Source organism: Chrysemys picta, chromosome 6, assembly GCF_011386835.1.
Source record: "Chrysemys picta bellii isolate R12L10 chromosome 6, ASM1138683v2, whole genome shotgun sequence".
Taxonomy (NCBI): domain Eukaryota; kingdom Metazoa; phylum Chordata; order Testudines; family Emydidae; genus Chrysemys; species Chrysemys picta.
The window spans coordinates 33,236,128-33,248,151 of NC_088796.1; the positions used below are offsets into that span (position 1 = coordinate 33,236,128).

The window sequence follows — 12,024 nt, forward strand, 5'->3', positions numbered from 1 at the left end:
TATGACATGCTTTTCAAATTTGTTCTTGAATGCTTGTATGCAAACTCATAGTTCTTAAACTGTATTTCGCATTGTAGCCTACTAAACAAATGTACATAGTTGTTGGCTTCTATTTTTGGCTTAGATAGTATTTAAAAAAAAAATCTGAACATACTGTCATTCTGTTCCTGAAAAATTTGGATTTCAGAATGTACTCATGTTGCATGGTTGGCTTTCAAAAATTGTATAATGTAGCGATAAAAGATATGCCAATAAATCACCAGCAAGTCAGCCATGACACCTCATAAACAAAAATCTCATAAATTTCATTTGCATTATGATATATGTCTAACTTTCTGAATTATGTAACCTCTGAAGGACAATCGAAAACTACAGTAGCCTGGTCCACTCTTTTTTGTACTTTATATATTCTCTCACTTTAATGCATCATTTGTTTAAAGCAACCTGAATTAAACATGAAGCACACAGAGTTATCAGAGAAAACTGCTCTTTCACTTGCTGTTGTACTGTTTTGCCAAGGGACCAACTGCTTTTGTGGGGCCCAATCCTGCTCCTAGTGACTCCATAAAAATTAATGGCAAAACCATCACTGAATTAACTGAGAGCAGAATTGGCTTCATAGTTGTGCCCATACTTAATGTTATAGGTTTTACTAATTATGCTAAAAGGTTAACCAAAATGTTTGGAAGTTATTAAAAAGATCAACAATTGAGGTAGAAATGAATCAAAATGAGCTGTACCTAGTCGTATAGACAGAATTTGTATCTGAATTATCAGTTAAGAGGAGTGAGTTTGTTTAATATCCTGTTATTAAACGGTACAACTAGCTTACACCATTGGGATAGAATTAAGATTGTTTTCCTCTGATGCCATCATTTAGGATCAGAGTTCCTGAATACTTGCAGCAGCTTTGTGTTTTTGTCTGTTCGTGACAAACCAACTACTGTACATTCATATAGAGCAGTACAGTCCTTGCCACTGGCAGTCTCTCTGTGACAGAGAGCCTGTAGGCTGACATAAAGTGCAGCCTGTTGTGAACTGCTAAGTGGGAGTCTGCCAAAAACTCAGCAGACAGAACTAATTGGGGAGAAAAAGGATTTTTGTGCCCTCATCTCTCCCTCTTCCATTTTTTTTACAAGATGGATATTGATAAAGTAACTTGTTTATGTAAGATTTGTCTGCCTCTATTTTCTCATTGCATGAATCATTTTTTAACTTCAAGTCTTGCACTGCAGGTCACTGAGCACTTCCACATGGCGGCTGGCACAGGACCAAGCTCAAGACACGCAACTCATCACAGTTGATGAAAAATTGGTAAGGGTTTTCTACTGCACACTGCTATGATACTGCCTTCAGGGTTATTTCTGCACAATAGGCATCAGTATGGTCTTCCCTGCTCTTGTAGGAAAGCCATATAAATGTAAACTACAAAGCAAAAATCTCTCGTACATTTTAAAGTGGGAATATTAGTGAGCCATAAGGAAATCTGTACGTGAAAGAAATTCATGGTTACAAATATTAAACAATACAGAATTATGAAACTATCTTGGTGGTGTTTATTTTGTGGTCAAGAAGCAGTAAGAACTCTATTTTTGTAATGAAAGTGCTATTTTTGAAAGCTATACATTTGCCTTTTTTAGCGAAATCACACAGAATTTACCACTGCTTCCTAAAATTGACTTTACTGGGTTCTACAGTGCTGAAGAAATAGTCTAAAGAACGATGCGAAGTTAGTGTTACTTTGTACCTATACTCGGCTTTTGAATATGCATGAGGGTTAGATTACAACTAGGAACAAATGCATAGCATTCTTCTCCTAATCAGTAGCAGATTAGAATTTTGGCAACCTTCTCTTATAAATTTTGCAATGTGTGGTCCGTTACTTTAGATGCAACCTGATACTTATGCTTACAATATACAATAGCATAAGTTTTGTAAGACTTCCAGGCCTTCTGGTGGGAATGTGTCATAGCAAAAGCATGTTTTTCATTGGCTTTCTTACCACTTTTAAATCTTAATTTAAAAAAAATCCCATAATAGATAGTTCATATTATATTTACCTTCAGGCGTACAAAAAAGCATCTTAACTTCTTGGGAATAAAAAGAAATACTTGAAATTTTTTATCATCTGAATTGAAAATGTGTAATAGTAACTTCAGTATTGAGACATCTAAAGCTTTTGAACATCTTTTTAAAACTTTATTTCCCATAGTTTCCATAATATAAATATGGGTCATTCTTTCTTTATCTATGTCAACTGGTAACTGTTCAGATTATCTGTAAATACATTACAGTACCCGTAATCATTTTTATCTGAATCTCATTTTCAAAAATAATAAACATAGTTCTAGTTTATAAACTTTAGTGTTAAGATTTTTTTTCTCTATTTTGGCAGATGTGGTTATTTAGTTGGACAAATGTGTAACTTGTTGTGCAGCATGTGCCATTTTATGTATAGAAACTTAAATACAATAGTTCAGTTTTCAGTATATGGATTAAAAGTCACTGGATGCTGCCTAAATACTCATGTTCCTGTTTTTCCTAGCTTTAATAATTATCTTATGAATTGCATTTCATAGAATTATTGTAGCACTGTTCCCTAATCTAAAGGTTTAACACTGGAGTAGTAATTTGTATTATAGTTACATGTATCTTGTATAAAGGGGTCAAGTTCAATTTGTACATTTTGTGGATTTTTTGGTATTATGTACAATACTTTCAAATTTGATAATGCAATCTCTGATTAATTCTGTAAATACAGTATTAATCTGGCAGCCCTTTAAATAGTAAATAAGATGGTTAAATGTTCATTTTGTCCAGTACTGTGGTAATAGGTCTAACCAAATACTGTTGTTTATTTACAATTTATTTGTCGATCTTACTGGAATTTTTTTCTTCTGTGCTCATACAGGGCTTGAGATTAATTTTTGTAATACTATGAATCTTTTCAACTACTGTGTCTGTAGACTTAATTACAGTCTGATTAGATTTGTTTGTAATGGAGTGAATGTAGAAACCATTCAGAAAAACACACACCTGAATAAAAATGACAGGCCTTTAATAGTTCATGTTTATAAACGAGGAGGGGTTTCAAGTGAATGTTTGATGATTAGGTTGCTATGTAAATAACTTGATTTTGGTTGTTGGCATAAATTCATTTTTATTAAATTTTACATTAACTCAGTTGTAAATTAGGATTAAATCCCTTATTTAGCAGCAAATCACTTTTCAGAGACTTTCAGATACTTAATTTTCTGTTCATTTTTTCAAAAACTAGTGCTAAGCATAATGAAACTACACTGTATCTATGCATAATTATATAGTTAAATTACATTGCAGAAACTGGTACTTTTCCCCCCTGGAAAAGTTTCATATTTGCTGCATGTGTAGACATCTCCTTATCAGAGCTCATTAAACCATACTGTGCAATATGAGTTGAACTCTTATTTCCTCCCCCTCGCCCCCCAATTTTGTCATAACTACTGTCATAGACTCCCAGGACTCATGCTCTCTCTCGGCTCCGTACGGTCCCTGGGAGGAACCCCCTTCAGTGTGACAGCCCTTCTCGAGGGTTCACATTCTCTCTGGGGGTTAAGCCCTGTGTTTCAGCGCCTCCTGGATCTGCACTTCCCTGAACCTTCAGCATGCTCTTGCCGTGGGCCACCTCAGGGAGTCCCCTCGCTCTGGACCCCCGAGACCTTCATACCCAGAGGAAATAATGCAACCCCGATCTCTAAGCTGCAGTGACTCTCAGCCAGCGTAAAACAGAAGGGTTTATTGAACATCTGAACACAACACAGGAAGTTCTCAGGGCCCTCGGGCCTAGCAGCCCTCAACACAGTTCATCTAGGTCTTTTTCCCCATCCAAGTGAGCTCTGGTTGCTCTCTCTCCGCAGTCCAGAAGCCCCCTTCTTCCAGCTGACCATCCTATATCACCTCCCCCAACAGCCCCTCCTCTGTCCTTTGTCTTCAGTCCCAGATAAACAGGCCACCTGGGCCCTCTCTCTTCCATCCTTTGTTTCCCCACTGGCTGGAACCGTCTGGTCAGGTCACGGGGTCCTCTCTCCTCAGCCCATTGTCCTCCCACTGACCTGAACCAGCTGACTTCCAAGCTGGGGTGGGCCTCCTGGTGACTAGTCACTAGGGTACCCAATCTCCAGGCTGTTATCCAGGGTCCCAACTGCTAGGCGAGATCACCGCTAGTCCTCTGCAACAACAACCCCCCTCTCCCACCACCTCGTTAAATAAGCAAAACACAGGGAAACCAAGTCTCCCACACTCTGCATGCAAACCATTGAAAAAATAAGAAAATCCCTCGCTTTGTCACAACCACATTCCCTACATCTGACACATCTTTCTCAGTAGATCAGTTGCACATATGACAATATCTAGTAGGAAAAATGTAACATTACATGTACATACATACATATGGCTGTAATGTCAGTAAGGCACTTCGATGATAATCCAAAAGAAGAAAATTAAAAGTGCTTTATAACTACACTGCAGCCTGAGGATGGAATTTCTTTTATCATAGAAATGTAGGACTGGAAGGGACCTTATTGGGTTGTCTAGTCCAGTTCCCTGCACTCGAGGCAGGACTAATTATTATCTGGACCATCCTTGACAGGTGTTTTTCTAACCTGTTCTTAAAAACCTCCAATGATGGAGATTCTGCAATCTCCTTAGGTAATTTGTTCCAGTGCTTAACTACCCTTGCAGTTAGGAACTTTTTCCTAATTTCTAACCTAAATCTCCCTTGTTGCAATTTAAGCCCCATTACTTCTTGTCTTGTCCTCAGTGGCTAAGGAGAACAATTTATCGCCCTCCTCTTTATAATGTCCTTGTACGTACTTGAAGACCGTCATCTTCTCTTCTCCAAACTAAACAAATCCGTTTTTTTTTCAATCTTTCCTCCTAGGTAGGGCCCTACCAAATTCACAGTCATAGGATTTTTAAAATAATAAACTTCATGATTTCAGATATTTAAATCTGAAATTTCACAGTGTTGTAATTATAGGGGTCCTGACCCAAAAGGGTGTGGGGGGGGGTTACAAGGTTATTGTAGGGCGTCACAGTATTGCCACCCTTACTTCTGCGCTGCTGGTGGTGGCTCTTCTCCCTTCAGAGCTGGGAAGCCGGAGAGCAGCAACTGCTGGCTGGGAGCGCAGCTCTGAAGGCAGTGCTGCCACCAGCAGCAGTGCCGAAGTAAGGATGGCAATGCCCATACCATTACTTCTGCGCTGCTGCTGGCAGGGTGCTGCCTTCAGAGCTAGGCATCTAGCCAGCAGCTGCCGCTCTCCGACCACCCAACTCTGAAGTCAGTGCCAAAATAAGGTTGCTAATACCATGACCTTCCTACGATAACTTTGCGGCTCCCTGCGACCCCCTTTAGGGTCGGGATCCCCAGTTTGAGAAACACTGGTCTCCTCCGTGAAATCTGTATAGTATAGGGTAAAAGTACACAAAACAAGATTTCATGGGGGAGACCAGATTTCACGGTCCGTGACGCGTTTTTTTCCACGGCCGTGAATTTGGTAGGGCCTTACTCATAGGTCATGCTTTCTAGAACTTTAATCATTTTTGTTGCTCTTTCTCCAATTTGTGCACATCCCAAAGTGTGGTTCCCAGAACTGGATACAGTACTCCAGATGAGGTCTTATCAGTGCTGAGTAGAGTGGAAGAATTATGTCTCATATCTTGATTACAACACTCCTGCTAATACATTTCAGAATGATCTTCACTTTTTTTGCAACTGTATTACATTTAGTTTGTGATCCACTATAACCTTCAAGAAGTGATGATGCTCTAATACCCCTGTCATGATTACCACTTTCATTTCCTGTGTAGTCCAGATGTTAAGGTATCTTCGATGAATAGCCAAAGCCAAAATAAAACAAAATATATATATAAAATAAACAAAGCTAAACAAAATCAAGGGTGTTGCATCATATCCTGAATCTCTGGTCAAACTCAAGCTCTGGTGCGTCACCAGTAGGGTTGAGTTCCAAAGGCCTGGCATTTTATCCATTAAGCTTACAGCAAGGGCATTCCATCTGTTCTCAACTGCTAGGATAAATAGCAGCGTGAGAAGTGTTCTGAGACCCTGGGCTGTCACTGACAAGGTCTTTTAGCAGTGGATCTCCCTCAAGTGATGCTTAAAACAATGTAACTGCAAATATAGATGGGACAACATAGTTTGAACGTCATTGCAGAAAGTATGATTAGTATTGCAGAAAGTAAAAAATTCCACTATTGCAACTTACAAGCTTCATTTGTACGGTTGTAAGCCTGTTTAGCGTGTCTGCCCCAAGCAGGCCTTGCATTTGGCATACTACCATTGTACAGTGGGTACCTATTGCATAGTTTCCAGCAAAGCACCGTTCTGTGGAAGTAGCTGTCCACAGTTGAAGAGGTGCTGTACCAACATTTTCATAAAGCTTTTTTCAATGGATAAGACTGGTTGACATCAGTATTGCATAAAATATTTTTAAACAAGAAAATCCATAATATTGCATGCTTTATACCTTTAAAGAGAACTCATATAACTGTACATAAGTTACAGTAGCGCACAAAACAAGAAGTAAAAATACAGGAGACATGGCAAGAGTCTCTGCTAGGTGGACTACAGGTGCTGCACAAGCTACAGGTGCTACACAAATGCTTTCTGTTTATATTAGCACTGTTATGGAGCACAGTGACCTGCTGCGGGATACAGCAGTGCGAAGCCTTGCTTACAGTTGCTATTGTGCTGTGAACGCTTTTTGCATTTTTTTTTCTTTTTTGTACATAGACAGTGAGATGTAGTACAAGCATGACAAGCTACTTGCAGTGGTGCTTGTAGTGACAAAATCCTGTATGTGGCCAAGCTATTGACATTTCAGCGACTATGCTGAAATGGCTTTGCCCTGTCTATATTATCAGTTAAGCTGTTTTCTTGGAATCAGTTTAGGAGAACTTGTTACTTAAAACTGTCATCAATGGGTCAGTTTCCTTCTGTAGACAGGAATTCAGAGAACTGGCATTTGAAGTAATTGTACATGTAAGTGAATGGGAAGCCAGTGCAAACATGTAAGCACTCACTCCAGTCAGGAGGTAGACAGTTGCATGCCTCACCTGCTGCGACTTTTAAGAGGTCTTTAAGTATACAGCACATTACAACAGTCCAGCCTTGAAATAACAGATGGATGACTACATCAAAGGGGAGTAATAGTGGCAACCTGTTGACCATCCATAGGTGGTAGTGATGGCCTGTAGTGATTTTTACTATCTGAGAATACAGGATTAATGATGGATCAATAGGATTCCTAGCATGTGAGCCATTTTGGCATGCATATACTTTCAGTAACCAACTGTAGAAACTATCCCAGTCCACTTCTCTAGAAGCTTGCCCTACCAGCAAGCATCATTTAGCCATGTCAGCTTGTAACCAGTTTACCTTCATTCATTTCCCTGGCTTGGAAAGTAGTGAAAATATAATTTGGGCTTGATTAAAGAAGCCATAGTATGGAGTATATTAAACAATGGTGACACTGCAGCACAAAATAGAAATATGTACCCATATGTGGAAAATGGTCATGAAAAGTTAGACGTTTTCAAATGTCTCCTATTGTCTAGAGTGCTATAATATAAAGGACACAGCAATAAGAGTTTTAGCACACCCTTAAACGTTTGGATCATTTTCCAGCAGATCCAAAAAAACTAAAAAATGTCTGGTGGTATAACTACTTCTTGAAAACAAAGCTTGAGTACACTGCAAAGTTAGAGGCAAATCAGTGTGATATCCTTTCTGGAGTTTGTCTTAGAAGCTATTTTTGTGAATTGAAAGGAGAGACATTTGGCAAATTACAGCTTTATTAAATATAGGCTTACTGTACTTTCAAGAAGAGGAAATCTTACTTAACTGGAAATTCTCTGAGCAATACTACAGCATTTTACAATAGGGATACAGCGGACATGCTGTATGTTGATTTTCAGAATGCTTTTAACATAGATCGCTTGGACAGCAGTTGAAACTGCTGCTAACTTTGTGCATTTTACAGTATCTGGTTTTAAAAAAATTAAGGTAATCGTTTAGTCCTTTGTGCTTTCTTCTATACTGCCTCTAATCTGAAAAACTACATCATTATCCACCTTTAAAATTCTCTTTTGTTGTGATACCTACCAAAACTTGACAACCATTAGGTCACTGGTTTGCTGAGACCGCTGGCTATTATAGTGACTGGTATTATCTCATTATTTCCTTGTACTCTTCATCTGTCTGTATTGCATCATCTGTTGTCGTCTCTTATCTTATACTTTAGTCCCTGCCCCAGAAATATTACAGTCTGTCTTATTTTGTATTTGTACAGCGCCTAGCACAATAGAGCCTTGATTCATGACCAGGGCCGCTTGGTACTATAATAATAAAAATAATAATGTTGTAAATGTACACTGGTGACACACTTGATCACCAGAACAAACATTTATTGCTAAAATAGTAATTTATATTAAAATGTTGTTTTGGTACAGTTGCTGCTAGAAATATCTTAAATACAGCACACATTTATATTTACAGATCATCTAGTATATTGATTGTTAGTTCATTGCATTTCGCTGCCTGGCAATTAAATCCCTCTTTAATTAGAATAACCTATCTCAGTTCAGCCTCTAGTGCTTGCTGCAACTTGCTTTTGTAAGTAATTACTGTTTGATTAAGCATGTAGTGGTGTTAGCAAGTTCAGTTGGCTGATAGTGATATATATGGAGCTTTCTGTAGAATGTCTGCAGGAAACAAGTTATTCACCAGCAGAGAGGAGAAGCTTTCTGTAGCTCTGACAGTGCAAGTAAAGAAATTACTGTATCATCCTCTTTTTGTAAAGAAGAAAAAAATGGTGTGAACAAGCTTTGAGAAAAAAACAAAACAAATATTGATACATGAATATATTGGTGTTTCTAGGATTAGGATCATTTTCTTTCATTATGGAAAATATTTATAATGCTAAATTTGCAGAATTTTTAAAGTAGCCCCTAACTTATTCAGAATCAATTTCTACTGAGCTATCTTGAAACAAATGTACCGTAGTTATGCTGATGGGTTACATTCTCATGTGCATGTTTTTGAGGAGAAGGTAGAGGAATTGGTTTTCTTTCTGAGATCCTTTTCTTGTGGTGCATGGTAGCACTATCTCTGCTAGGTTATTGGAAGGAGGAGTGTCTGAGACTGGTGGTTATACAACCTTCTAACATCTCAAGTGTCTGTTTTGTCTGGACTTCCCTCATGCAGCATTCTTGTGCAAAAATTTCAAGGCTTTAGTCTGAAGCACTGGGTCAAAGGATATGTCTCTTTGAGGGGGAGACAGGAGGGTTTTTGTTTTTGTTCACTGTGTAGTATTTCATTTTACATCAAAGAATACTAGTCTTCTAGAACCTGTGATAGTGGCAGTTTAGTACAGCTTTTTAAAAGACATATACTAAATATGGCAACATTTTACAGTTAAGAGTTTTCATCTTACAAATACTTGTTTTGGTTTTATAAGTAAATATGCAAACAGTAATTTGAGTATATTGTAAATAATTTAGCCAGCCATATAATTCTCTTAAATTGAAGTCTCAAAAATGAATACTTATGACTCAGTTTTGCTTTTAAAGAATAATTGTGGCTATTTTCACAACTCCAAATGCCAGTGTGACTAGCCAATCCCTTTTCAGAATTGCTTTAAGTAAAGGCCCTGTCCATGTTGCTGTTGCTTGCCCTAATTTACTCTTAAGTATCATTTCCATTCAGTATTTGTGTCATAAATATGAGGTGTGTGGTAAAAGAACAGCTCTAGGCCAAACTGCTTCCTATACAGGAAAATCTTGCATAAGGAACAAGAAATTGTTTCCACTCATAATGTTTCCTTTGAATCATTCTGTTGGGCTTGAATGGGAGGAGCATGATTTACCCCTCAGGAACAGAGATTTAAGGGCCTGAAACCTATGTAAATCCCTGTCTCTCTGTATAATGGCTCTGTGCTTCTGCACTAGTTCTGCCACCTATCTCCACCTCTAAGGTCAATGGCAGAATGGCTATAGTTGCACCAGTATTTTTGGCATTTCTTAGTTACTTTTGAACCACCGTCTCAGGGCTGGTTTCCCACAAAAGGGGCAACCTGTGTATAATGAGGCTGGATGGGTGTGGCAGAGAATATCAGTTTTTCATCTCACAAGTTCTCTCTGTGTGGCTTACGCAGTGTCTATCTTGGTAAGAACATGCTTCAGAGAAATTGCTCCTCCCCTTTTGTATGGTTAGTGCCTCTCTTTTTTTTTTTTTTTTTTTTCACTCTATAAAGTAGAACAGAGCATGTGGCCCAGTGTCTTTGTTTTCTCATGAAAAAGGTAATCTTCACTGAAGCTGGAAAGATTTGTTACCCTTTTCTGTGATCGTTGGGTAAACAAGTGAGAGAGGGTATGTTACAAGTGATCTCCACTAAGGGCTGACAAAACATGTTGAATGTGGCTTCTGTCTCTCTTAAAGGGGATTAAAATGTGCCACTAATCATAAAAACTTCCAAGTATCTCCTGTAAAGACGTGTATGATATTTCTGTTCTTGCATATGAGGAACTGTTCACTTTTCTTTGCAAACAGTTTAATAAATAATCTTTTATTCACATAAGTGTATGCATATGTAAGTGATTTTTGCAGTATGGAATAGTTTTGTGTATAATTTGAAATATTTTAAAATGTAGCAGTCTAGAGGTAATAAGTCCTATAGGCAAAAACTTCTTTAGATTATCTATAGAAGTAAGGAATCTTCACTTTACATTACTTGTATACATTGTAACATTAAAATATTTCACTTGTAAATGACCAAAAAGTTGTTAATGCAATCATGTCTGTGTCTGACTCAAATTCACCTTCAAATCCATTAATTCTGTCTTTCTTATAAGCTAGTAGCTGAATATTGCAGTACTAAAACAGAAATGTATTTTTACCATAATCATGTTTTTCCCAAACTGAACTTTTCATATTTATAAATGAATTATGAATATACAACTGGTGTAAAATATATTCTTCTGTTTTCATTGTTCTTTACATAGCAATAGAAAATTAAAGGCAAAGATCCTATATATGACATGTCTAACTTCAATACCTGTTAACTTCTTAGACCAAGATTTTTCTCTGTTGCATCACAGAAATTGCATGGAAACAGGATTTATGGCTGTCAGCAACTTGAGAAGGATAAACTCTGAAAAACACAACTCTAACTAAACCGTAGCTTGACCATAAGGCAAACAAGGAATAATCAATAGGCTATATTAGTGCACAAGTTTTAAAGAAATTGCAAAAAGTTTCCAATTGACGAATCTAAATTAAACAATCATACTGTAAATACAATAAGTTTGTTTTATTTTGCAAGATAGTATTCAACTATAGCTTTCATCAGTGGTGGTTAAACGTTGAAGCTTTGTTTATTTGTATGGAGAGAAATGACTAACACGACACAGTCAGAGAATAGAACCTTCTAAAACATGTTAAAAGCTTAAAAGTCCTATGTACTAATTAACAAAATACAGTGAAAGTTTAAACTGTTAATAGCTGCAACATCCCTGATGTATAGAACTGCGGTATACTAACACTGTATAACCGTTCTCTATTTTGTACTCTTTTAACTAGGGTAACTGTGTCCATTTTTTTTTTTCTTCACTACCTGCTGTATATGGAAATTGTGCACACTGCTTGGCACTAGCTTTCAACATTTAAAAGCTATGCATATTACTGCATGGAAGAATTACATCTCAGATTACAGTTGGGGACAATTTTTAACATTCTGGGGGGTTTCTTATAATTCCTAAAATTTAATAATACCTTTTTAAACAGAGGTACAAAATGCCCCATTCAACACTACTGCAATTTGTAATATTTTATTTAGGATTTACTTCCATTCATTGTTCTCTCCCAAATTTTAAGACTGTTTTACATGTAGCAAGGACTTACTACAGCAGTAGGAATTGCTTTCTTTATCGTGAGAGAAGCAAAGAATGAAGAGCACATGTGCCAGTAAA

At 37.5% G+C, this 12,024-nt stretch overlaps 1 protein-coding gene across 2 annotated transcripts in view; it reads left to right on the top strand.

Moving 5' to 3' along the window:
- NDUFS4 (NADH:ubiquinone oxidoreductase subunit S4) overlaps positions 1-12,024 on the top strand; it is a 55,768-nt gene that overhangs the window by 25,695 nt on the left and 18,049 nt on the right. Inside the window, exon 2 of one of the 2 annotated variants that reach the window (XM_065598946.1) lies at positions 1,236-1,314. The exons of the other annotated variant lie outside the window; for it this stretch is intronic. Within the exon in view, the coding sequence (XP_065455018.1) occupies positions 1,236-1,314 (79 nt within the window). The remainder of the gene's footprint in view (positions 1-1,235; positions 1,315-12,024) is intronic. 2 annotated transcript variants of the gene reach the window in all.